We start from the raw sequence: 27,064 nt of genomic DNA, 5'->3' as shown, positions 1-27,064 counted from the left end.
GGTGCCACGTGCTCACCAAAGGCTTTGGTATCCGGGTTCTCGGCGGCCGCCGGACATTTTGGGGAGGAGGCCGGCGGACGGAGCGTCTGGTGGGGAGGAGGCCGGCGGACGGAGCGTCTGGTGGGGAGGAGGCCGGCGGACGGAGCGTCTGGTGGGGAGGAGGCCGGCGGACGGAGCGTCTGGTGGGGAGGAAGCCGGCGGACGGAGCGTCTGGTGGGGAGGAGGCCGGCGGACGGAGCGTCTGGTGGGGAGGAGGCCGGCGGTCGGAGCGTCTGGTGGGGAGGAAGCCGGCGGACGGAGCGTCTGGTGAGGAGGAGGCCGGCGGACGGAGCGTCTGGTGGGGAGGAAGCCGGCGGACGGAGCGTCTGGTGGGGAGGAAGCCGGCGGACGGAGCGTCTGGTGGGGAGGAGCGCCGCGGGCGCCGCCGGAGCTCAGGTGTGGAGCGGGAGTGAGGCCGATTATGCAGCTCATCTCGCCGGCAGGCGGGGGCGGTTCTGGGCGACAGTTGGATCAAGTAGGGTTGAGGATGTGGCTCTGGAATGGAGGGACCGAAGGGCCCAGAAGGGATGGCGCTACAGAAGAAAGCCGGGCTGGAAATGGACTCTATTCTTTTTCCTCCGCAGCTTTATATTCCAGGTTTTTATTCCACTCCGTAGATAGTAATATTTACTTTGACCATCAAATGTCATCATATAAAACTGAGATTGGCTTTCCTGCGTGAATACTCAGTAAATCTACAGAATAGTCAGTGAAAGAGCAGCCAGAGTGCAGGAGGCAACAATCTGCGCAAATGCGAGTATAAATAAATAGCAATAAATAACGAAAACATAAAATAACAAGGTAAAGAGTCCTTAAAGAGAGATAATCGATTGTCGGAACATCTCAATGATGGGGTAAGTGAGTGTGGTTAACTGTTTTGTTCAGGAGCCTGATGTTTGAGGGGTGGTGCAGGTCCTGAGGTGCCGGTACCTTCCTGATGGCAGCGGTGAAAAGAGAACATGGTTTGGATGGTGGGGGTCCCTGATGACACTGCTTTCTTGCGACAGCACTCAATATACATGCGCTCAATGGTGGGGAGTGTTTTACCTGTGATGGACTGGGTCATATCCTCTAATTTTGTAGGATTTTCTGTTCAAGGACATTTGTGTTCAGGTGTAATAACTGTTCTTGAACCTAGTGTGAGTCATGAGTCCTCGGCCTGACCTGCTGAAATTCCTTCAGCATTTTGTGTGTGCTTATATTACAAACACTCATTACCTCAAGTGCTTAACAACTCTTATTTTGAAATCACTGCAGTGTTGCCCTGACATGAGAGAATCAGATTGTATTATGGAGATGCTGGAATTCAGAGGAATAGATAATCTGGAAGAACTGAGTTCCAAGAGGATCTGCATGGCGATTATACTGAGTAGTTGAAGTTTTTTGTCAAAATCTGCTTTTACTCTGAAATGCTGACATCTTTTGCTTCCATCCCCAAAGATGTTGAGTTTCTGCTGCTGATTGTAGGACAATGTTCTCCAGTTCAAATCACTGGTTAGTCTGATGTACCTGAAGTGACTCTTTCAACCAAATATACTATTTTTGCTTTAAAAACTATTTCCTATTACACTATTTCCTATTCATATTGTGTGTATGTTTGTGGTCTTCTGCTGTTGTAGCCCATCCACTTCAAGGTTTGATGTGTTGTGCGTTCAGAGATGCTCTTCTGCACACCACTGTTGTGAAGGAGAACTCCAAGTGGAGTCTTCGGGACGCCGTCGTGACGGTGCTTTTTAGCAGGGTTCCTTGTTTTCACGAGGCCGGGTTGCTAGCTCGACGCTCATCCCAGCACGGGTGGGAAGCGTGCACGGGAGCTCGGGAGTCTTCGCTCCAAAGTCTGGCGCTGATGCCACTACACCACCAGCCAGCTCAACATTGTTGTAACATGCGGTTATTTGAGTTACTGTTGCCTTCCTGTCGGCCTGAACAAGTCTGGCCGTTCTCCTCTGACCACAGAACTGCTGCTCACTGACTGGATTTTTGTTTGTCAAACACTAGAGACTTCTGTGCATGAAAATCTCAGGAGGTTGGGAGTTCCTGGGATGCTCAGACTTGAATTGCTGCATCGTGATTGGCTAATTAATGAGCAGGTGTACCTAATGAAGTGGCCCCTGAATGTTTTTATTATCTTTGTGTGCATTTTCAATGCAGTGAAGTGCTCCAAAAGCAGCAGCAATTTTTTGGCTTTTCCTTGCCATTTTATCAACTACAAGATGTTTGTGTAAGCAGAGTGTAGGGTTGCTGGTACATAAACAAGTCCTTTTGGCTTGCCTTGTCCATACCAATGATTAATCCCATTTGCCTATGTTAAGCCAGTGGGCAGCACGGTAGTGAAGCGGTTAGTGCAATTGCTTTGAAGCAGCACCTCCAAGAGGACCACAACCTTGTTGTAGGATTTGGAGGCTTGTGTGCCTCAATGACCCAGACAGCCATGTTGGCTGGAGTCAGGGCTTTATGCTTTGGCTCTTGGTAGGGTCACCCATGCCAAACAGGTCGAAGGGTAGAGGCCAGACTGAGTGTGGCCCACCAGTCCTCCGGGTTCAGCTCAGGGCTGACAACCCTGGCTGGTAAAACAGAACTGTTACAGAAACGGCAATGGAGAATGCTTCTACGTCTGAGTGCAACGGGATTCCTGAATCTCCACCCAGGATTTGCCAAGCTGAGAACACCGCCGGGGTGGAGGAGCTTCATTGCTGCCGTAAATGGCAGCGCTGTAACGGTCAGTAAGTTAGTTTACTGCGGCAGCAATCACCAGTCAGGGTTCAATTCCTGCCGCTGCCTGCACATTCTTTATTTACAATGTGGAATAGGCCCTTTGAGCCAGGCTGCCAAGCAATCCCCCAATTTAAACCTAGCCTAATTACTGGACAATTTATAATGACCAATTAGCTTACCAAACGGTATGTCTTTGGACTGTGGGAGGAAACCATGGTGGACATGGGCAGAGTGTACAGACTGCTTACTGACAGTGGTGGGAAATGAACCCAGGTTGTCTGTTCTGTAAAGCTACCGTGTTCTCCCTCTGACTGTTTCCACCCATCTTCCAAAGATGTGATTAGGCCTGGTGAGTTCTGAGCGTTCTATGTTGGTGCAGGAAGAGCCACAACACACGTGGGCTTCCCCCAGCACAATCCTCTGTCCAAATGCCTTTTAAACGCTGCCATCTCTGATATTGTGATGTTCACTGGGCTTGCCGATTAGCTTGCAGACATCCTTTGTGTTTCTCTTTGGGAGTGTTCACTTGCCTTGGTCCTGATTGGCTACCTTTCAGTTGACCTTTGAATTCTATTGTCTCGCGTTTCTACGTAGGCCAGACGGGATGTAAACTCTCAACTCATTTACGGGAGCACACACTGGTGATCCACTGTCTCGGTCTCAGCACATGAAGATCAAGAGGGACATCGCTTTAACTGAGACTGCAGAGATTCTGGTGCAGGAAAACACAAGGCAGGCAGGAGAATTTTTAGGAGCGTTGTTCCCTCCTGGTAATTCCATAAACAAACATAATCAAAATCGACACCATCTACGAATGGCCAAAGAAGCACGAGCTAATAGCTATCCAATAAGCTACAAAGTGACTGCATGTTTGCTTCATTCTCAAATGCTGTTTGTGTGCAGTGTGCCTTATAATTATTAATCTTTACTTTGTACAGATCAAACAGAAGATCAGAATGACTCCCAGAAAAGTAATTCAGAACTATCGCTGCTCCCGCTAGTATCCCACTAATAATCAAGTAAGTAAATTTATTAAGTCATAAGATATAGGAGCAGAATTAGGCCCATCGAGTCTGTTCCACCATTTCATCATGGCTGATCCATTTTCCCCCTCAGCCCAATCTTCTGCCGCCTTCTTGTATCCCTTCAAACCCTGACTAATCAAGAATCTATTGACCTGACTTAAGAATACCCAATGACTTGGCCTCCACAGCCACCCGAGGCAACAAATTCCACAGATTCATCATCCTCTGGCTAAAGAAATTCCTCCTCCTCTCTTTTCTGAAAGGATGCCCCTCTATTCTGAGGCTGTGTCCTCTGGTCACATTTTTTACTAGAATGTTACCTGGGTTTTGGCACCTAAGTTATGGAGAAAGGTTGAACAAGTTAGGTTTTTATTCTCTGGAACATTGAAGGTTGCGGGGGGGACTTGATAGAGGTATTTAAAATTATGAGGGGTATAGATAGAGTTGACATGGATAGATGTTTTTCCATTCAGAGTAGGGGAGATTCAAACAAGACATGAGGGTTAAGGGGAAAAGTTTAGGGGTAACATGAGGGGAACTTCTTTACTCAGAGTGGTAGCTGTGTGGAACAAAGTGGTAGAGGCAGGTTCGATATTATCATTTAAAGTAAAATTGGATAGGTATATGGACAGGAAAGGAATGGAGGGTTATTGACTGAATGCAGTTCGGTGGGACTAGGTGAGTAAGCGTTTGGCACAGACTAGAAGGGCCGAGATGGCCTATTTCTGTGCTGTAATTGTTATATGGTTAATTGGTCCTAGACTCTCCCACCATAGGAAACATTTTCTCCACATCAACTCTTATCAAGGCCCTTCAACATTCAAAAGATTACAATGAGGTCACCCCTCATTGTTCTGAATTCCAGCCCTGCAAAACATCATCCTCCATACCAACCGTAATCTCTGGACCAATAATTGCTTCTGGAATCAAAAGTTGGAAGCCTCTCAAGAGGTCTATTAATTGTCTGAGTTTATTGATCATGTTAATTACTTCAGACCTCTGTCAAGTCGATGGGCATAACAGTCGTGTAGTGCTATTACAGCTCAGTGTTGGAGTTTATTTACAGAGGATGCTGGGATTAATCTCTGTATGTACTTCCCATGGAATGTGTGGGTTCTCTCTGGTCCTCTGGTTTCCTCCCACAGTCCAAAGATGTACTGGGTAGGGTAACTGGTCATTTCAGATTGTCTAGTGATTAGGTTAGGATTAAAATGGGATTATCAAGAGTTGCTGGGCAATGCAGCTCGAAGGACCATACTGTATCTAAATAAAGTTTACTAACATGCTCATGGAGGCCAGGTCATTGAGGATATTTAAAGCAGGGGTTGATGGGGTCTTGGTTAGTAAGGGTGTCGGGGTTATGGGGAGAAGGCAAGAAAATGGGGTTGAGAGGGAGACTAAATCATCCATGTTGGAATGATAGTGAACTGGGTGGGCTATATGGCCTAATTCTGCTTTTGTGTTCTATGGTCTTGTGTGCTATAAATCTTGTTTTGTAGCAGCAGTATTTATTTTGTAATTAATACTGGGGTCCTGTCTTTTTTGCTCAAGTGATGACAGATTACCATCTCTAAATACTGGTCTCCAGCACCAAAAACTGCCTTTGATATTGTTGACATACCAGGCAGATGTACAGGGACAGTTGTCACCCTGACCCAGCTTCTGAAAGTGTTAAGATGAGAGATGGTGCTTTTTTATTTTTTTGGATGTTTCAGTCATTGCATATTGGAACAAAAGATTGAGAATTAAGTCAACAAATCGCTACCTCAGACATTCTGAACAAGCGTCACAAACTGGGATCTTCCTTGGTTGCAGTGGATGACAATGGTGTCTTCTGTGCCTTGTCATGTCCTTTGCTCTCGATGGAGCGTTGCAGTGTCATTTTATTGGCATTTGGATCTCACCGTACCTCTCACCTGCCTAGTCTGCTGGACCTGACTTTGCATGCAAGGACAGGTGTATCCCTATCTCACTTGGGTTTGAGGCCTGGATCCACAGGTGAAAGTTGAGTGTCTGTTGGGGACTAAAGCTGGGTGAGCTGTCCCAGAATAGACAAGACAAGCCCCTACACCAGAGATGCTACCCCTCATGGAGCCCCTACACCCGTGTCTCTGTGATCGATAACTGTCATTTCATCTTTCTAATCTTGGTATCTAGCTCCCTCTAGTGGTTGCTGAAAAATGTTCAGCAGCTGTCCAGATAATTCTCTTGTGTATATCCTTGAAGCTAATTCTCTTGCATTCTTCCCTTTCCTTAAATTCTGTACATAATCACATCTGGTTCAGTGTTCCCTTGTGATGTATGCTGCTAATACCCATTAGCAGACCAATCCCATCAGTTTGAGTGCTGATTGGCAACCATAAGGGGAAAAGAACACTTCAATCCAATGAGAACATGCTGACAGTCAACCACCAACACATTAAGCCTGCATTACTTGCCTATTATGCTGCTGGCATTTAGGGCAGTGAAGGTCCTCTATCTCTGTAGAGAAGGATTCTTCATTGCTGTTTCCTTAACAATGGTTTTTTGACAATTGTGGGACTTCACTGTTTCTATCATTCATTTTATGGGGATTGTTTTTGTGGATGTCTGAAGAGTATGAATTTAATGTAAACTGTATACATTCTCTGATATTAAATGAACCTTTAACCAGTCAGTGTTGTCAGCTGAGTTGAACCCCTGAGCCTGGAGGACCAGTGGACCAGCGTTAGTTTGGCCTCTATCCTTTGAACTGCTTGGCATGGGTGACCCTACCAAGATCCAAAGTACAAGTCCCCAATTCCAGCCAACATTGCTCTCCAGGTTATTTGAGTCACATGAGCCTCCCAATCCTTTGACAAGTTAGTGGTCCTCTTGGAGGAAGCCTGCCTTTTATTTAAAAAAAAACAACAAACAAACAAACTCCCTCATTCACAATACTTCCACTCACCTACATACCCTAGGAATAATTTGCGGAGTGATTTTAATCTGATCTCATCTTTTGAATGTGGAAAGAAACGGGGGCGCTGTTATTCAGTTACAGGGAGAACATGCAAACCCTGACATGGACAGCCTTGGAGGTCAGAATTGCATCTGGGTCTCCATAACGGAGGCAGAAGCTGCATTGTGTTGCCATAATGTGGTCTGTTTTTGATTTATGGGGGAGGGGGTAGCACAGTAATTTAGCAATTGGTGCCATCCTTTATAGACCAGCTATAAGATCAAGTTTCCATTCCAGCCCGTCTGTGAGGATAGACACAAGAGGTACTGTAGATGCTGGAAATCTCAATGTGCTGGAGGAGCACAGGAGGTCAGGCAGCATCTATGAATGGGAATAAACAATCAAAGTTTTGGGTTGAGACCCTTCATTATCAATTTATTCCTATCCATAGATGATGCCTGACCTCTGAGCTCCTCCAGCACATTATTCATATTGCCCTACCTATAAGGAGTTTGTATATTCGTCCTGGTTTCCTCCCTCCTTTCAAAAGGTGTGTAGAGTGGGTGAGTTGTGGGCTTGCTCAGCACAATCCTTGCTGATTTAATGCAAAACAACACATTTCCCTGTTTCAATGTACATGTGATGAGTAAGCTAGTCTTTATCTGTTTTAATCACTAGTAGTGTGTTTCTTTTGGTAGGTTGTCAGTGGACCTTGACTAAGCATGGAATTGATGAAGAATATTCATTCTGGTCTCCCTCTTCCTGAGCCAGAGTCTGATACTCACAAACTATCCCTGATCCGGGGGGATTACCTCTATTATCACTACAGCTGTGATGGCATGGACGACTGTGGCTGGGGCTGTGGGTACCGCACAATGCAGACCCTCTCCTCCTGGATAATATTACAGCAGACTAACAAAAAGAACCACAAGGTACCCACCCTGAGGGAGGTGCAAGTGGCCCTCGTTGAAATGGAGGACAAGCCCCCCAGTTTCATTGACTCCAAGACATGGATTGGCTCCTTTGAAATTGCCTTGTGCCTCGACAAATTCTACGATGTCCCCTGCAAGCTCATCCATGTGCGGCAAGGGGGGGAGCTGCTGCAGAAGATAGAGGAGCTTCACTCGCACTTTGACACATTGGGGTCCCCGGTCATGATGGGTGGAGACAGTGACAGCGCATCAAAGGGAATCCTGGGAGTTTACACGGGGTCAGAGAACCACTACCTGCTTGTTCTGGACCCTCATTATTCTGGGAAGAGCCTAGATAAGGAATATGCTCAACAAAAAGGTTGGGTTGCCTGGAAGAGACTGGACTTGTTTGATCAGAACTCATTTTATAACTTCTGCCTCCCTCAGTGGAAGGGTGTGTAATTTCATGTCACTGAGGCAAACTTGCAGCTCCTGGCCAAAGTCTGTCTGTCTGTTGTGAAGTGATGGATGTATGGGGGCCACTTGATGAAACTGAGGTAAAACGGAGTTGACTTGCCAGGTCTAGATTATGTGAAGCTCGACTGCCATCTTGAGTGGCTGCAACTTCTAGTCGTCATTATGCATCATGTCCTATGACATAGTGATCATGGTCCACAACCAACGTTTCTGGCAAATTTTTCTACAGAAGTGGTTTGCAATTAGTACTTCTGGGCAGGTACTGCAGCCATGATCATACTCTGCAGACACTGTCTGCCTGGCATCAGTGTCACATAACCAGGACTTGTGATATGCACCAGTTGCTCATACGACCATCCACCACCTGCTCCCGTGGTTTCACATGACCCTGATTGGGGGGTGGGGGCTAAGCAGGTGCTACACCTTGTCTGTGGCTGGCCTGTAGGCTAGAGAGGGAAGGGCCGCCTTGCGCCTCCTTTAGAGATGTATCTGTGCCCTGTCACCCAGTAATGGAGATAGATCATACAGGAACATCCATTGCTTCTAACTTCAAGTTTCAGTCCCTACCATGAAGAAATTTCCAGTGACGTACTAATTAATACTCTACTACTAGAAAGGCTGGGCACGCACCATCTGAAGAAACATACTCAGGACCCCACCACTAAGGACATCTTTCCCTCCCTACCCCTCTCTGCTTTTCGCAGGGATCGTTCTCTGTGTGACTGCCTGGTCCATTTGTCCCTCCCCACAGATCTCCCACCTGGTACTTATCCCTGTAAGCGCAAGTGCTACACCCGTCCCTATACCTCCTCTCTTACCACCATTCAGGGCCCCAAACAGTCCTTCCAGGTGAGGCACTTGAGTCTGTTGGGGTCATCTATTGCACCCGGTGCGGCCGCCTCTACATCGGTGAGACCCGGTGCAGATTGGGGGACCGCTTCGTCGAGCACCTCCGCTCCGTCCGCCACAACAGACAGGATCTCCCGGTTGTCACCCACTTCAACTCTGCTTCACATTCCCATTTGGATATGTCCATACCTGGCCTCCTCTACTGCCATGATGAGGCCAAACTCAGGTTGGAGGAGCAACACCTCATAGACCGTCTGGGTAGTCTCCAGCCCCTTGGCATGAACACTGAATTCTCCAACTTCAAGTATTTCCCTCCCTCTTCCTTCCACCATCCCACTTTCACTCTGCCTCCTCTTCCAGCTGCCTATCACCTCTCATGATTCTGCCCTCTTCTATTACCCATAGTGCTTTCCCCTTAGATTCCTTCTTCACCTCTCCTGCCTTTCCCCTCCCCCACCCCTTGATCTTTCCTCTGATTGGTTTTCCACCCTCCCCCACCTTCTTTATGGGGCCCCTGCCCCCTCCCTCTTCAGTCCTGATGACGGGTCTCGGCCCAAAACGTTGACTGCTCATTTCAATGGATGCTGCCCGACCTGCTGAGTTCATCCAGCTTGTTTCTATGTGTTGGTTAGAAATACTCAGATGGTCAGGCAGCATCTGTCTAGAGTGGAACATTAATCTTTCTGGAGATTTCCCCATTTTTCTCTAATCAGAACCTGCAGAATAAAATGCACTAACTCTTGATCCAGGAACTCTTGATCCTTTATTGCCAGTGCTGTTTCCTTTTTTTAAAAAAAGGGTTGAGCTTAGTTCAGGGGTTCCTAACCTGGGATCCATGGGCCCCTTGTTTAATGGCATAAGAGGTTGGGAACCCCAGCTTAGTTCCATGCCTTTGAATTTTATCCATAAACTTGCTGTCTAATCCTGGATCAACTCTTGTTTGAAATGATCTACAGAATCAATTTGCACCATTCTTGCAGAAAATCTGGGGGGAAAAGATCTCAATCTGTTGACAGCAATTTTGAGTATAATGTCTAGATACGAGCCCGCTCCTTCAAAACTCATCTTCCTGACAACCTCTGGGGTCTCCAAGAAGCTGGAAATTCCCCCATTATTACAAACAAATTTTTTACAGAAGAGCTGACGCCCACAAGCTGCACAATAGTAAGGGGAGTAGATTGTATTTTAAACCAGTATAGTGGGCTTACAGAAATGGATAGTGTTCTGCAGCGTGAGATGAGATGCTAGTTTCACTTGTTTTCTAAAGCACTTCAGTAGGAGCTTATTAAATCTCACCAGGTGATGTAACCTTGCCCCCATTTATGGAAACTCCCCATTTTTGATCTTTTTAAACAAATCATTTCAAAATGGTTCCTGCTCCCTTTGTAAATTGGTCTTTTCAAGCATGTTGCAGAATAGCTGGGCAAACCGGCAGGCAGGAGCACAGGTGGAAGAAACCATTCATCTTATTGACACTTAAACTAATTTGCAATCTGGCCAGATTTACTTTAATCAAATGTCCTTAGTGGCTACAATCATGTTTTTTTCCACATCTGCATTCTGGAGCTGCCTCTCTGCAGTGGGAATTAAAGCATTATCTTGTCTCCTGTTGCATAGCAACTGCCCTTGTATACCCATTGGTGAGTTTGACCTAGTTTATACATAAAACCCAGTGGGTAGGGATGTCAATTTAATTTCAGTAAAGCTAGCCAGGAGATAAATCTCTATGGTTTTGGGAATATCAGCAAACACTGAGGAAACCCAAGCTGGCTGCCTTTTGTGTGTGTTTTTTTAAAAGAATGTTACTGATATCAATAATGAATACCTGTTTATTCAGTTATCTTAATTTATCTCAATAAATCCATCTTGTGACTTGATTTCTTTTGCTGTGTGCTGTACGTCATATAAGATCACTGTCTTTTCATGACCATGATTGTTCTTGGCAATTTTTTCTACAGAAGTGGTTTACCATTGCTGCCTTCTGACAGCGTCTTTACAAGAGGGGTGACCCCAGCCATTTTCAATTCTCTTCATAAATTGACGTCAGTGGTTGGATAACCAGGTCTTGTGATGTGCACCAGCTGCTCATGTGACCATCCGCTGCCACGGCTTCATGTGACCCTGGGGTGGGGGGCAGGTGGTCCATCTTGCCCAAGGGTGGACTGAAGGAAAATGGAGGGGCGGAGTGCATTAGACCTCCTTTGGTAGAGATGTATCACCACCCTGCTACCTGCCACTGAGGACATTTATATGGAGCACTGTAGGGGGAAAAAATGGCATCCTTCGCTTATCATCCAGGCTACTTGCGCTACTCCCAGCTGGTACAGAAGACTTGGGTCCCATGCCAACAGGTTCAGAAATCTGCAACCTTCAGGCTCTGAACTGCCATGGATAATATCATCACTCTATACTGAAGCTGCTATTTACGGGCTCACTTTGAAGGACTGTTTACAACTCGTGTTCTCAGTAATCTTCCTGTAAATGCCTACAAGAAAATGAACCTCAAAGAAGCATACACAAGCGCCCACCTGGACTGTACTTTTCTCCCCATAGATGCTGCCTGACCTGCTGAGTTCCTCCAGCATTTTGTTCTTTCGATTTCTTGCATCTGCAGAATTTCTCATTTGTTGTAACACACACACTTTGATAATACATTTACTTTAAGCTAGTGCCCTGAATGTAGTGTGTGAACAAAATCAGTTATTTATACAAGTTAAAGAATGAAGCTTACTAAAGTTAGATTTATTAAATTGGGTTGTCAGTTGTGTTTTAAGTACATGGAAATCTGACCGGTCATCTTCTATGGCCATTTAAGTGGCCTTCTGAAGTTGATGTGCATGGTGCATCTTGAACAAGGAGCAGTGAGCGTGAACCAATTATGAATATATCGTAATGCTGGAAGAGCTCAGGAGAGGAGTGGCTTCCCCCATCCTTTCCAACCTTGATAAAGGATCTTGGCCCAAAACATCAACTGTTTATTCCTTTCCATAGATGCACTGAGCTCTTCCAGCATTTTGTGTTACTCTGGATTTTCAGCATGTTTATTTATTTGAGATAGAGTGCAGATTAGGTCCTTCAATCCATACTGCCCAGCAATCCCCCACTTCAATGCTAGTGCAATCACAGGACAATTTACAATGACCAATTTCTTCCAACCAGTATATCCCAGGGAAAATGTACACGTTTGCAGGGAAAGCTTACAAACTCCTTGCAAACAGCAGCAGGAAATGAATCCTAGTCTCCTGTGCTGTTAAAGCATTGTGCTAACCACTACACTACTGTGCTTGAATGTAACTCTCTATGCGAGGGTTGGTGGGTAAATTTGCTCTTGTCACACAAGGCAGGCAGGCTCCAAATGATTAGCTGAGAGTAGTCAGAGCTACTGCTACACAACTCCAGCAGCTTGTGACCTGCCCTGCCTTTACATGCTGTTGATGCAGTTTGTACATTACCCTTGTCAAAGTGTGGACTTCCCTGTACATTTGAGGTTTGCTGGTAGATTGAGAACTGGGCATGAGAATAGGTTACTGATGCATTTCACTGTATATTTTGATGTATACATGACAAATAATGCTAATCTTACCTTGGCGTGGAATTGATGGGAATGCTTTGACAGCTGGCATTGACTCACTGTTATGTGACCTTGTCATTAGAAGGAATGGAAATTTTAACAACTGTCCTAGTCTATATGAGATGCTGTTCTTGTGCCAGGGTAGCCAGTAGGTTTAACCCTGAAGGCTGAGAGGTTCTCTGAAGCACAAGGAATTGAGACTCTAGCTTCACCTCAAGCAGAGTTTCAACAATGGTGTACAAGACAATAAGAAATAGGAGCAGAATTGGGGCTTGGGCTCAATGGGCTTAGGCGGAAGCGGGCGAGGCAAGGCAAGGTAGGTTTAGGTTTCAGTTTTTGCTGTTATTTGAGGAAAGGGGAAGTATGAGTGTGAGGGCAGCTTGTTCTCGGTGTCGGATGTGGGAGGTCCTGGAGTCTCCTCGCCTTCTGGAAGTCCACATCTGCGCCGAGCTGCAGCTCGATGACCTTCATCTGGTCAGGGAGAGTGAGGATTTGATAGAGGGGTTACAGACAGGTGGGTCACAGTTAGGATGGGGAAGAGTCAGGTACTAGAGAATACCCCAGTGGCTGTACCCGTTAATAAGTACTCCTCCTGTTTGAATACTGTTGGGGGGGGGGGGGGGGAGAGACAGCTTACCTGGGGGAAGCAACAGTGGCTGTGCCTCTGGCACAGAGTCCGGCCCTGTAGCTCAGAAGAGTAGGGAAAGGAAGAGGAAGGCATTAGTAACAGGGGACTCGATAGTTGGGGGGCAGACAGGCGATTCTATGGACGCGATCAGGATACCCAGATGGTAGTTTGCCTCCCTGGTGCCAGGATCTGGGGTGTTTCTGATCGCATCCAAGATATCCTGAAGTGGGAGGGTGAGGAGCCAGAGGTCGTGGTACATATAGGTACCAATGATATAGGTAGGAAAAGGGAAGAGGTCCTGAAAGGAGAATATAGGGAGTTAGGAAGGCAGTTGAGAAGTACCACAAAGGTGGTAATCTCAGGATTACTGCCTGTGCCACGTGACAGAGTAGGAATGGAATGAGGTGGAGGATAAATGTGTGGCTGAGGGATTGGAGCAGGGGCAGGAATTCAGATTTCTGGATCATTGGGACCTCTTTTGGGGCAGGACTGGTTACACTTGACTCCTAGGGGGACCAATATCCTAGCCGGGAGAGGTGGAGAGTTTCTTAAATGCATATATTTTAAAGCTAGGAGCATTGTAAGAAAGGTGGATGAGCTTAGAGCATGGATTGATACCTGGAAATATTATGTAGCTATTAGTGAAACATGGCTGCAGGAGGGATGTGCCTGGCTTTTGTTGCTTCAGGTGTGATAGAAACGGAGGGGCAAGTGGAGGAGGTGTTGCATTGCTTGTCCGAGAAAATATTACCACGGTGCTTTGGCAGGATAGATTAGAGGGCTCATCTAGGGAGACTATTGGGTGGATTTGAGGAATGGGAAAGGTGTAGTAACACTTATAGGGGTGTATTATAGACTAACTAATGGGGAGTGAGAATTGAAGGAGCAAATTTGTAAGGAGATGGCAGATATTTGTAGTAAGCACAAGGTTGTGATTGTGGGAGATTTTAACTTTCCACACATAAACTGGGAAGCCCATTCTGTGAAAGGGCTGGATGGTTTGGAGTTTGTAAAATGTGTGCAGGATAGTTTTTTGCAGTAATACATAGAGGTACCGACTGAGAAGGGGCAGTGTTGGATCTCCTGGTAGGGAATGAGATAGGTCAGGTGACGGAGGTATGTGTTGGGGAGCACTTCGGGTCCAGTGATCACAGTGCCATTAGTTTCAATATAATCATGGAGAAGGATAGGACGACCCAGGGTTGAGATTTTTGATTAGAGAAAGGCTACTTTGAGGAGATGCGAAAGGATTTAGAAGGACGGTATTGGGACAATTTGTTTTATGGGAAGGATGTAATAAGGAAATAGAGATCATTTAAAGGTGAAATTTTGAGGGTACAGAATCTTTATGTTCCTGTTAGGATGAAAGGAAAGGTTAAAAGTTTGAGAGAGCCATGGTTTTCAAGGGATATTGGAAACTTGGTTCAGAAAAAGAGGGAGATCTACAATAAATATAGGCAGCATGGAGTAAATGAGGTGCTCGAGGAATATAATTAATGTAAAAAGAATCTTAAGAAATTAGTAAAGCTAAAAGAAGATACAAGGTTGCTTTGGCAAGTAAGGTGAAAATAAATCTAAAGGGTTTCTACAGTTATATTAATAGCAAAAGGATAGTGAGGGATAAAATTGGTCCCTTAGAGAATCAGAGTGGACAACTATGTGTGGAGCCAAAAGAGATGGGGGAGATTTTGAACAATTTCTTTGGTATTCACTAAGGAGAAGGATATTGAATTGTGTAAGGTAAGGGAAACAAGTAGGGAAGTTATGGAAACTATGACAATTAGAGGAGGAAGTACTAGCGCTTTTAAGGAATATAAAAGTGGATAAATCTCTGGGTCCTGACAGGATATTCCCTAGGACCTTGAGGGAAGTTGGTGTAGAAATAGCAGGGGCTCTGACAGAAAAATTTCAAATGTCATTAGAAATGGGGATGGTGCTGGAGGATTGGCGTATTACTCATGTGGTTCCATTGTTTAAAAAGGGTTCTAAGAGTAAACCTAGCAATAGGCCTGTCAGTGTGATGTCAGTGGTGGGTAAATTAATGGAGAGTATTCTTAGAGATGGTATATCTGGATAGACAGGGTCTGATCAGGAATAGCCAGCATGGATTTGTGCATGGAAGGTCATTTTTGACAAATCTATTGAATTTTATGAAGAGGTTATGAGGAAAGTTGATGAGGGTAAAGCAGTGGATGTTGTCCATATGGACTTCAGTAAGGCCTTTGACAAGGTTCTGCACGGAAGGTTAGTTAGGAAGGTATTAATATTGAAATAGTAAAATGGATTCAACAGTGGCTGGATGGGAGATGCCAGAGAGTAGTGGTGGATAACTGTTTGTCAGGTTGGAGGCCGGTGACTAGTGGTGTGCCTCAGGGATCTGTACTGGGTCCAATGTTGTCTGTCATATACATTAATGATCTGGATGATGGGGTGGTAAATTGGATTAGTAAGTATGCAGATGATACTAAGGTAGGAGGCGTTGTGGATAATGAAGTAGGTTTTCAAAGCTTGCAGAGAGATTTAGGCCAGTTAGAAGAGTGGGCTGAATGATGGCAGATGGAGTTTAATGCTGATAAGTGTGAGGTGCTACATTTTGGTAAGAATAATCCAAATAGGACATACATGGTAAATGGTAGGGCATTGAAGAATGCAGTAGAACAGAGTGATCTAGGAATAATGGTGCATAGTTCCCTGAGGGTGGAATCTCATGTGGATAGAGTGGTGAAGAAAGCTTTTGGTATGCTGGCCTTTATAAATCAGAGCATTGAGTATAGGAGTTGGGATGTAATATTAAAATTGTACAAGGCATTGGTAAGGCCGAATTTGGAGTATTGTGTACAGTTCTGGTCACCAAATTATAGGAAAGATATCAACAAACTAGAGAGAGTACAGAGAAGATTTACTAGAATGTTACCTGGGTTTCAGCACCTAAGTTACAGGGAAAGGTTGAACAAGTTAGGTCCTTATTCTTTGGAGTGCAGAAGGTTGAGGGGGGACTTGATTGAGGTACTTAAAATAATGAGGGGGATAGGTCGAGTTGACGTGGATAGGCTTTTTCCATTGAGAGTAGGGGAGATTCAAACAAGAAGACATGAGTTGAGAGTTGGGGGCAAAAGTTTAAGGGTAACATGAGGGGGAATTTCTTTACTCAGAGTGGTAGCTGTGTGGAATGAGCTTCCAGTAGAAGTGGTAGAGGTATTGTCATTTAAAGTAAAATTGGATAGGTATATGGACAAGAAAGGAATGGAGGGTTATGGGCTGAGTGCAGTTCGGTGGGACTAGGTGAACGTAAGCGTCGGCACGGACTAGAAGGGCCGAGATGGCCTGTTCCGTGCTGTAATTGTTCTATGGTTATGTAGGGTAACTCATCACAGCTGATCCATTTTCCCACTCAGTCTCAATTTACTCCCTTCCCCCACTATCCCTTCATGTCCTACCCAATCAAGAATTTATCAACCTCTGCCTTAAATATATACAAAGCCTTGGCCTTCACAGTTGCCTTTGGCAACAAATTCCACAGACATTTTGGAGACTGCATGATCCAGGACTTGAGTGAATTTATTGTAACTGAATGGAGCAGTTCCATGCTTTTGGAGAAGGAAATACAGTTGCTACTTTTGGTCTTAGATTATAAAGGGCAATAAGCCAGTGATCTTACTTAATATGCTGGAATGTGTGGCAGACAAGAATGGGTACTGTTGTCTACTATCTGGCAGGGAAGCTTTGTTGACTTACTAAGGTCAATTTCCAGATGAGGGAGAGGAAGGGTAAGTTGCCCTGCACCCAAGTAATTTTACCCCAGCAAGCAGCAGAGCAGGGAAAAAACTCAATGAGTAAACATGGGGTTGACAAATGAATTAGTATGATTAATAGTGGATTATCACAATCTGTTCCTCCAAGAGTACCACAACCTTGTCATAAGGTTTGGAGGCTTGTGTGCTTCAATGACCTGGAGAGGAGCTATGTTGACTGGAGTAAGGGTTTTATGATTTGAGTCTTGGTGGGGACACCCATGCCAAATAGCAGAAGGGCTAAGACTGGCTTGGGTTCAGTAAAACAAAATAGTTATGGAAACAGCAATGAAGAATTGATCTACATCTAAGTGCCATAGTATTTCTGAGTCTCCAACTGGGTTATGCATGACTGAAGACCAAGAGGAAGCTACTGGCATGATGAATGGAGCCAAGAAAGCTGCCAGAGATGGAGCTGCCCTAAACACCAGCGACAGATCGGGCAGTAGAGAGGACAGAATCTGTTGATATACAGCGTCCCATAGTCTCTGACATTTCTCAAAAATGAATGAGAGAGGCAGCATTCTTCTACCCTTTAATGGGCCAAAACTTAAAGAACAAACTACGTACATTCATGTGACTAAAAATAAAACTACAGTGTCAATAACACTTGTATGCCACTGTAGGCTGCATTTCTGCTGTTTCACTTCACTTATCTGGACAGCATTCCAAAGAGTCAATTTTCTCTACATACAACAATCCTTACAACAAACTTCACTCTACAAAGAGGGTTTGCAAATCCCTTGTAAATAAAGTAACAGCATAAAATAAAGCAGAACTTTCATGTGTCTGGGTCTCTACTCAAAAGTCAGTTCACAAAAATAACCTCCATTGTGTTCACTCCAGAGGTGTGGTGCACTGGCAAATACAAACTGGGATGCTACTGTTAGGAATCTGCCTATTTGGCTCTGATCAGAATGGATGACTGTTTTGACGAATTTTTAGCGCTAGTCTGACACTAATACAAGTTCTTATATTTACAAATAATGGCAAGTACAGGGGAGGAGAAAACACTTGGGCAAAACTCAGATTGGGATTAGCCAATTTTATACCCAAGCAGACTTCTACATATGTTGATGTGTAAACTAGATACTTGTAAATAATAATAATTATTGTGTGGGCTAAACAAGCCATTTGTCAAATGAGATTTATTTCCCCACAAACTGACAATAGTGGAAACAATTTTGCATGACATTTTAAATGACTTGGGCTTGAACCACAGATATTTGGTCAGTAATCTTACTGGCACTACTAAAAATATGTGTGCAACTGTTACCTCAAAGTTCCTTGCCGAAAATTCCCAATATACAGTGTCAGAGAGCTCTCCCACCCCCATACATTCCTGACTTGGAATATACTGTAGTTCCTTAATTGTCACTGCTTCTAAATCCTGGAATTCCGTCCAAACGAAATTGAAAAGCATCACCTTCAGGATTGCAGTGGCTTGAGTTGGCAGCTCACCCCCACTCTCATGCCAATTAGGGATGAGCTTGTCAGCAAAATCCACATCTTGAAAATTGAATAAATAAAAGAAACTTTTGACATCACTCCAAACATGTTCAGACCTTATATAAAGAAAAATTGAATGAATGAATGAATGAGACTGAAACTCGCTCGTTGTTCAATCACGCTCCGGTTTGCCTCTTTCACTCTCCGGTTCGATCACCTCCAATATGCCACATAGCTGTGTGTCAACTTTACCGTCCTTCAGTCCTGCACACTCCTTAGAAGCAGACTCTTTTCAGCCATTGTGAGACCCTATAATATTTCTCAGTTAACCCTTTCATTAAATTCTGCTCCTTTGATCACAAAATAGACTAACTAAACCCTTCAGAACATCAAAACAAGGCCCTTAACATCTTTAATTATTGTCAGGATTATTTCTGTATGTTCACCAGTGGTTACCAGAATAACTGGGTATTGAGTTTTTGGGAACTAAAGATTCATTTCAGTAGAATTGCTAATTGGCTTCCAACTCTAGAGAAGCAATGATCACACATTTCAATCACATCAATCAGGAGTTCCCAACCTTTATGCCATGGACCGATACCATTAAGGAAGGGGTCCATCGACCCCAGGTTGTGAACCCCTGGAACGTTGTTACATGTACCATTTCTTTAATTATGGTGGGAGCTCGGAGAAACAATTTAACAGGGCAGAAATAATTTGTGCGTTTTCCACAAGAAAATAATATAAAACAGGTTCAACATCATATAAACTGTTGCTTAGAACACGTGGCTTGTCTTTCCTCCCAGTTCGATTGGATCTTTTCAGAATGGCTGGACTCAGCAAGGAAATCACACCTGCCAATTTCAGTCTCTTGAGCCACCACTGGCAAAATGTCTCTTGACATCACTGGGTCAAACACTTTAACCTCAGTCCCCGTGGATGTGCCATTTACTCTGGATTCCCAAGTATGATCGTGATACTTAGGAGGGGGAGTGGAGTATTTACAATCAGCCAAGGATACGTGATGCATTTTAGTAAGTTCCAAGTCATGATGAGACCTTAATGATGAGCTGTTAAAGTCATGAAGAAACGAGAGTTGCGTTGGCTCAGTTCCATCACCATCCTTTATACCTGAGGTTCCTGAATTGCCTGATAAATGAATGCCATTAACTTTAGCCTCTGGCTGAAGAATACCCTCGCTCTCCAGTGAGCACGATGGTGTTTCAGCCTCTGCGCAGTCCAACGGAGCACAATGCTTGAGTTCAAGCAAGGTGCTGATGGCATCATGCTCCACTTTAGATATGGGCCTGTTCTGCCCCTCACACCCGTTCCGATGGGGAGAAGCGGGACTTGGTACCGTTCTCTGAATGTTCGTTGGAGCCACACATGTGGACATGATAGGAGGAGGAGAGTTCAGTTGTAAACCCTGAAGCATCTGTAAAGACGAATGGATAATAATTCATAGAGTTATACAGCATGGAAAGATATCCTTCACCCAACTGATCCATGCCGACCGCAATGCCCCATCCAAGTTCGTCCCATGTTTACTTAAACCAGGAGTTCCCACCCTGGGGTCCACAGACCACTTGCTTAATGGTATTATAGGTCCATGGAGTAAAAATGTTGGGAATCCCTGATCCAAACTTTACTGTCCATTTACCTGTCCGAGTGTTTTTTTTAAGTTGTTTAAGTACTGGCCTTAACTACTTCCTCTGGCAGTTCATTCCAAATACATACCATCCCTTTTTGTAAGGAAAAGGTTGCTCAAGTCCCTATTAAATCTCTCCCTTCTTGGTTTAAATCTGTGCAGTCTAATCCTTCACACAAAATGCTGAAGGAACTTCGCAGGCCAGAAACCATCCATGAAGGTGAATGATGGTGCGACTCAGCCCAAAATGTCAACTGTTCAAGAAAATTGTCAAGTCACCTTTATTGTCATTTCAACCATCACTGCTGGTACAGTACATAGGAAAAATGAGACAACGTTTTTTCAGGACCATGGCGTTACATGACACAGTACAAAAACTATACCGAACTACATAAAAAACAACACAGAAAAAAAAACTACAATCAGACTACAGACCTACCCAGTGCTGCATAAAGTGTATAAAATCCCCCTCCCTACCCAATCTGTTTATCATTAATAAGAGTCAAAAACACAGTGACAGTTTGAAAGTAGCTGGTACAGGAACAGAAAGTGGTCGATACAGGCCAGACCATCACAGGAAAAGCCAATGAGCACATTTACAAGGAGCACTGCCACTGCAAAGCAGCATCCATCATCAGAGACCCCCACCATCCAGGCTGTGCTCTCTTATCACTACTACCATCAAGCACCAGGTTCATGAGCGGGTAATATCCTACAATGATGGTTCCTGAACCAACTTCACTCATCTCAACTCTGACTCCACAACCTATAGATTTTCATTCAAAAACTCTACATGTCATGTTTCATACATTTTAATTTACTTGTTAAAATGCATTATTTGTACAATTTATCCTCTTTTACACTTTTCCTCTGTTGGTTTTTATTATGTATAGTTTTTCATAATTTATACTGCATTTCTTTATTTTCCTGTAAATTCCAGAAAGAAAATTAATCTTAGGGGAGTACATGGTGGCACATACATAATTTATAATAAACTTACATTGAACTTTAATAATCTTTCCCCAAAACTCCAGCAACTCAGAATGTACATTGTAAAAATGGACTCTTTCAACCCACCCTAGTTCAAGCAAATAGTGATGCCCATCTATACCAATCCCATTTGTTCATACTTGGCCTGTATCCTTCTACAGCTTTCCTATCCAAAGGTTGTTCAAATGCCTTTTAAATATTATAATTGTATCTCGCTCTGCCACCTCCTCTGGCAGCTCATTCCAAATAATGACACTGCATTCTGTCTTTATTTTTCCTATCGCACTATCTCAATGTATGTACGCACAGGCAGCATAGTAGTGCAGCAATTGGCGTAACAATATTGTAGTCCCAGCAATCAGTGATCAGGATTCGATTCCTGCGCTGTCTCTAATGAGTGTTTGTGCTCCCCATGAAAGCATGTTGCTCCGGTTTCCTCCCATATTCCAAATGGGTTAGGGTTAAAAATTGTGGGCATGTTATGTTGGCACAGCGACACTCGTATGCTGCCCCAGCACATTTTCAGACAGCGTTGACTGTCACGCATTTCAGTGAATGTTTTGATATACTCACAGCAAATAAAGCTGTAATGCAACACACACAAAGTGCTGGGGGAACTTAGCAGGTCGGGCAATATCCATGGAAATGAATGAACAGTTGATGTTTCTGGCCAAGACCCTTCTTCAGGACTGAGAAGGAAGAGGGAAGATGCCTGAATGAAAAGGTGGGGGTAGGGGAAGGAGGATAGCTAGAAGGCAATAGGTGAAGCCAGGTGGCAGGGAAGGTCAAAGGCTGGAGAAGAAGGTGCCTGATGGGAGAGGAGAGTGGACCATAGGAGAAAGGGAAGGAGGAGAGGATAGGCAAGTGGGAAGAGGTAAAAGGTCAGAGTGGGGAATAGAGGAAGAAGGGAGCAGGAGGGAATTCCATCCCCCTTACATTAGTAATTACCACCCTGGGAAAATGTCTGTGGTTGTCCATATTCTCTGCCTCTTATCTTGTACAACTATCAAGTCACATCTCATCCTCCCTCGCTCCAAAGAGAAAAGTCCTAGCTTGCTGAACCTATCATAAGATGTGCTCTCTAGACCAGGTTGTATACTGATAATGGTGGTCGACCTCAGCTGCTGTGTCTCTTCCATGCTGCAGTGCTCCAGAAGGAGGAGAAGGAACAGCTACTTGTAAGCAGTGGGAAGGAAGGAGCTAGGTATCACTGAAGCTGTTGGCTTCATATTATTGGCATTCAAGGTTTTAAGTCACACACCATCCTTACTTGGAAATATATTACCAGAGAATTGCTGGATCAAAATTCTGAAACTCCAAGCCAACATCACTGTGGAAAGGACAGTACATTCAAAAAGGGTGGCTCATCACCATCTCCTCAAGGGCAATTAGAGATGTGCAATAAATGATGGCATTTGTTGGTGATACTCAGATCTGGAAAATTATTGTTCAACTCAAACCACTTGTCCTTGGCTAAGGCACATGAAAGGGGTTGCTACCTACTGGGCAGTAGGGAAGAAAGCAACATAACATCACTCATGTAATACACAGTGCAACCACAATGCCACAACAAAATATGGCTTATAGAGAAATATAAATATAGAGAAACTAGCATTCTCTTGATAGTCAAGTAAAAGGGAGATGCAGTAGTGGCCAAAACTAGATAAGATAGATTAGCTTTATTTGCCTCATGAACACTCAGACACTGCTTAATGCTGAGGATGAGTTCCTTGGAGGTGAAGCCCTGTGTAAATCAACACTATGCAGGGTCATTATATCATTATGTAAATTGACATGTATGCCTGATTTTTTAAAAAAAGTCAGACCTGGAATACATGATATACTATTCTATGTATACACAGTAACTCATGGAGTAACAAACACGCAAGTAGGCTTAACCTGTCCATCAGTGGAGCAGCAACACATCACAGCAGCGGAGGGAAGTAGGTGGTGGTTACATCTTAGAGGAGGGACCAGGCTGTGGGTCCTCCTCTAACTTTGGCTTCCTCTTCAAGCAGGCATCGAGATCTGACTGCCTCTTCTTAAGTTTCCTCTCACGAAAGAGTTCTTGGTAGCAGGAAATCATGTGCAAAACCTTATTGCTTCACTCACAGTCATGGTCATTATTGATTAACTGGTCCATGATCTGTGTGATGCTAGTGCTGAGGAATTTTGTAGTGAGGTTTCTTGCTGGCATTTCCTCTTCTCCATCCATGTCCTCAGATTCACCCTGGATATGTTGCTCTGCCAATTCTCGAAGCTCTTCGTTATTAAGGTTCGTATTGGCTGCACCAGCTGCTATGGAGGTTACAGTGCTGTTTAAATCCATCAGAGCTACCTGTGAATGTTACCGACATATCTTCTTCTTGAATATGATTGAAGATGATATTCCATTATTATTATTCCATTCTGTTCCATTATTATCAACTGGCTTAGGAGCATGTTTTATTGTGTTTGGACATCCACTCATATATTTAGTCTAACTGTATTTTCTATCTTTTTTCAAGCAAATGGCTCCTTGAACGAGTCACCTTCATTGACGAAAACTTTGAGGTCATCATTACAGAAGCTTTTATCTTGTTTGTATTTTTTAATTATTGTTCTGATCATCAATGTAACCAATTTCAAAGAGGCACCAACATCAAACTGACACTGACCAGCTTCAAAACACCGTATCACTTGCAACTTCACATCCATGCTAATGCTTTTCCTAGACAACTTAGATTTTTTTTCTCTGTTAATATGGATTGCATTGAACTGCTGCTGCTAAATTAACAAATTTCATGTCACATGCCGGTGATAATAAACCTGATTCTGATTCTGACTACCCTCACTGGAAGTTGCAGGCCGTTTTCCAGACATTATGGGTGAAAAAAATTAAATAAATTTGCGAAGGAGCTAGAATGTTTGCACATGCAGGGGAGGCAGAGCATGAATTAATACATGATTGGCTGTGAGTGGCTCAGAGTTTTTGTCATTTTTTTAAGATTTCAATAAATCACATAGTAATGAATCAGCGCTAAGCGGAGTAGTGTTAAATGGGGTCTGACTGTACATCAAAACATACAGTAAAATGCATTGTTTGCATCATCAACCACAGTCCAAGGAGGTGCTCAGGGCTGACTGCAAGTGTCACCAAATTTCCAGTGCCAACATTGCAAGCCCACAACTTACAAACCCTAGCCCACGCAGTTTTGGAAGATGGGAGTAAACTGGAGCACACAGAGGAAACCCATACAGTCATGAGAACATACAAACTCCTTACAGAAAGCAGCAGGAATTGAACACCAACCGCTGGCACCATTAAGTGTTACGGTAACTACTACACTACTGTCTCAGAAGTTCATTAAAGATTTTCCATTGCTAGTTTAGGACACATAAAAATAATGGATAAGAGTTCCAGGAGACAGGAAAAAAAGCAAAACTAGATCTGTTGAGAGAAGCCAATACCATAGTAACTTACAATCGAAAAAAAATGTAAATATTTTAATATTAAGGATCAGTTGGGAAGAGTGAAATTAAATTAGACAATCATTGGATAGGCCAGTTGATTACCTATACTAAGTCGCCACTTTATCAGGTACACCTGTACGTTAATGCAAATATCTAATCAGCCAATCATGTGGCAGCAACTCAATGCATAAAAGCTTGCAGACATGGTCAAAAGTTTCAAATGTTGTTCAGACCAAACAATGGAAAGGGGAAGAAATGTGATCTAAGTGATTTTGGCCATGAAATGATTGTTGGTGCCAGACAGGGTGGTTGGAGTATCTCAGAAACTGCCGATCTCCTGGGACCTTCACACACTACAGTCTCTAGAGTTTACAGAGAATGGTGCGAAAACAAAAAAAAATCTAGTGAGCAGCAGTTCTGTGGATGAAAACAGCTTGTTAATGAAAGAGTTCAGAGGTGTGGCAAAACGGGTTCAAGCTGACATGAAGGCGACAGTAACTCAAACAATCATGCGTTACAACAGTGGTGTGCGGAGGAACATCTCTGAATGCACAACACATCAAACCTTGAAGTGAGTGGGCTTACGTTCAGCACCCACCTAATAAAATGGCCACTAAGTGTACTTCACTGTAGTATCTCCGATTCAGAATTAACAACAAGGGTGTAGAGTGCTGCTTTCTAATTGTTCATAGATTCACTTGGGGTAGGAGACACAAGGTGGAGATACGTCTACTGAAGTGTAAGGTGCTCCTTCCCTATGCTAGCCTACAGGTCACCCTTGGACAAGGTGCTTACACCTGACTCCCCCCCCCCCCAAAAAATTAAGGTCACATGAGGTCATGGGAGTAGGTGGTAGATAGTCATATGAACAGCTGGTGCTTATCATAAGCAATCACTGATGCCAGGCCGACAATCTCTTAAGAGTATTGATAATGGCTGGGAACACAATCTTGTAAAGATACTGTCCAGCAGGAGGCAATGGCGAACCACTTCTGCATAAAAATTTGCCGAGAACAATCATGGTCATGGAAGACCACGATTGCCCATGTCATACAACACAGCACAGCATATAATGATGATGATGAAGATGATAATTACCTGGCGTGTGGGAAGCGAAAGATGGTTGTAAACTCGATAACCGGAAGGCAGCATTGGGTCAGTGTAGAAAAACTCACACTGGTGGAGAGCGGGCACTGAAATGTAAAGGTCAAGGACAAGGTGAGTTAGACTGTCTTTACTTATTCAGGTCTCAGCTATAACTGGTAATTCACAGCATCAGAGGGGTCAAAGTATTAGGGAAACACTAGGTGTAAAATTATAAGGGCATGTTATTGAATACAGGCACAGTGGCACAGCCGGTGGTGCCTTCCACATACCCAAAAACAAAGCGTGTGGACAGGTATGTCAAATGGTCACTGCAAACTGCCCCTAGGTTGGAGTTGGTGTTACAGTCTGCGATATTGGTGGGAATGTGGAGGGATATAAAATTGGTTAGGGTAAGATTAGGGTAAAAATAGTTGGGTGGTCAGCATGGGCTTTGTAAAGTAAAAGACCTGTTTCTATGCCAGCTCTATGACTTTTGGAATGAAGGAGGACAAGAGGCTGTTTGCTGTAAAGCTCACAGCATTTAAAGGTCTTATTGCAAAGTTCTTATTCCTCTTACTGAACAAGATGGTAAGAGGCATAGATAGAGTGGATTGGCAGACATTTTTCCCAGGGCGGAAATGGCTAAGGCAAGAGGGCATAGCTTTAAGGTAATTGGAGAAAAGTATAAGGGTCAGAGGCAAGTTCTTTACACAAAGTGGTGGGTGTGTGGAGCAGGTAGTGGTAGAGGCAGACATATCAGAGGTATTTAAGAAACTCTTAGTTTTAGGCCTCTTATCTATGAAAAGATGTGCTGGCATTGAAGGCAGATCTGAGAAGGTTCACGAGAACAAACACAGAAATGAAAGAGTTAACATATGACAAACACTAGAAAATATGCAGATGCTGTAAATCCAAAGCAACACACACAAAATGCTGGAGGAACTCAGCAGGCCAGGCAACATATATCACAAGAAAATACGTGTATTGATTTGAGTTAACATACGAGGAGTGTTTGGTGGCTATGGGCCTATACTCGCTGGAATTTAGACGAATTAGGGCAGATCTCATTAAAACCTATCGAATATTGAAAGCCTAGATATGGAAAGGATGTTTCCTATAGTGGGGAGAGTCTAGGGCACAGCCTCAGAATATACAAATGTCCATTTAGAACAAAGATGAGGAGGAATTTCTTTAGCCAGAAAGTGGTGAATTTGTGGAATTCATTGCCATCATTAAGTATATTTAAAGTGGAGGTTGATAGGTTCTTAAGTAGAAAGGTTGTCAAAGGTTACTGGGAGAAGGCAGGAGAATGGGGCTGAGAGGAAAAATAAATCAGCCAGGATGGAATGGTGGAGAAGACTCGATGGGCCAAATGTGCTAATTCTGCTCCTATGTCTTTTGGTAAATTCTTTACTCTGAGAGTGGTGGGTATGTGGAACACCCTGCCAGGGATGGTAGTAGAGGCAGCTACATTAGGGGGCATTTAAGAAACTCTTAGATAGGCACATGGAT

At 44.0% G+C, this 27,064-nt stretch overlaps 2 protein-coding genes across 20 annotated transcripts in view; one reads left to right on the top strand and one right to left on the bottom strand.

Annotated features, from left to right (window-relative positions):
- The window catches only part of ufsp1 (UFM1-specific peptidase 1 (non-functional)), a 34,376-nt gene continuing 7,312 nt past the window's right edge, over positions 1–27,064 (top strand). Inside the window, exons 1-3 of one of the 16 annotated variants that reach the window (XM_059975107.1) lie at positions 1–120; positions 3,693–3,773; positions 7,398–10,813. In XM_059975107.1, the coding sequence (XP_059831090.1) occupies positions 7,422–8,072 (651 nt within the window). In that variant the 5' untranslated portion in view covers positions 1–120; positions 3,693–3,773; positions 7,398–7,421 and the 3' untranslated portion in view covers positions 8,073–10,813. The other 15 variants (XM_059975106.1, XM_059975108.1, XM_059975097.1 and 12 more) reach the window with 15 other exon arrangements.
- Positions 17,449–27,064, bottom strand: part of LOC132396946 (uncharacterized) — a 35,130-nt gene continuing 25,514 nt past the window's right edge. For 3 of the 4 annotated variants that reach the window (XM_059975093.1, XM_059975092.1, XM_059975094.1), the window contains 2 exons: positions 25,565–25,659; positions 17,449–19,810 (listed from right to left, as the gene is read on the bottom strand). In XM_059975093.1, the coding sequence (XP_059831076.1) occupies positions 19,136–19,810; positions 25,565–25,659 (770 nt within the window). In that variant the 3' untranslated portion in view covers positions 17,449–19,135. The other variant, XM_059975095.1, reaches the window with a different exon arrangement.

Source organism: Hypanus sabinus, chromosome 7 (genome assembly GCF_030144855.1).
Source record: "Hypanus sabinus isolate sHypSab1 chromosome 7, sHypSab1.hap1, whole genome shotgun sequence".
Lineage (NCBI taxonomy): Eukaryota > Metazoa > Chordata > Chondrichthyes > Myliobatiformes > Dasyatidae > Hypanus > Hypanus sabinus.
Note: the sequence above shows the minus strand (reverse complement) of the source record. Positions and strands in the feature narration are given on the sequence as shown.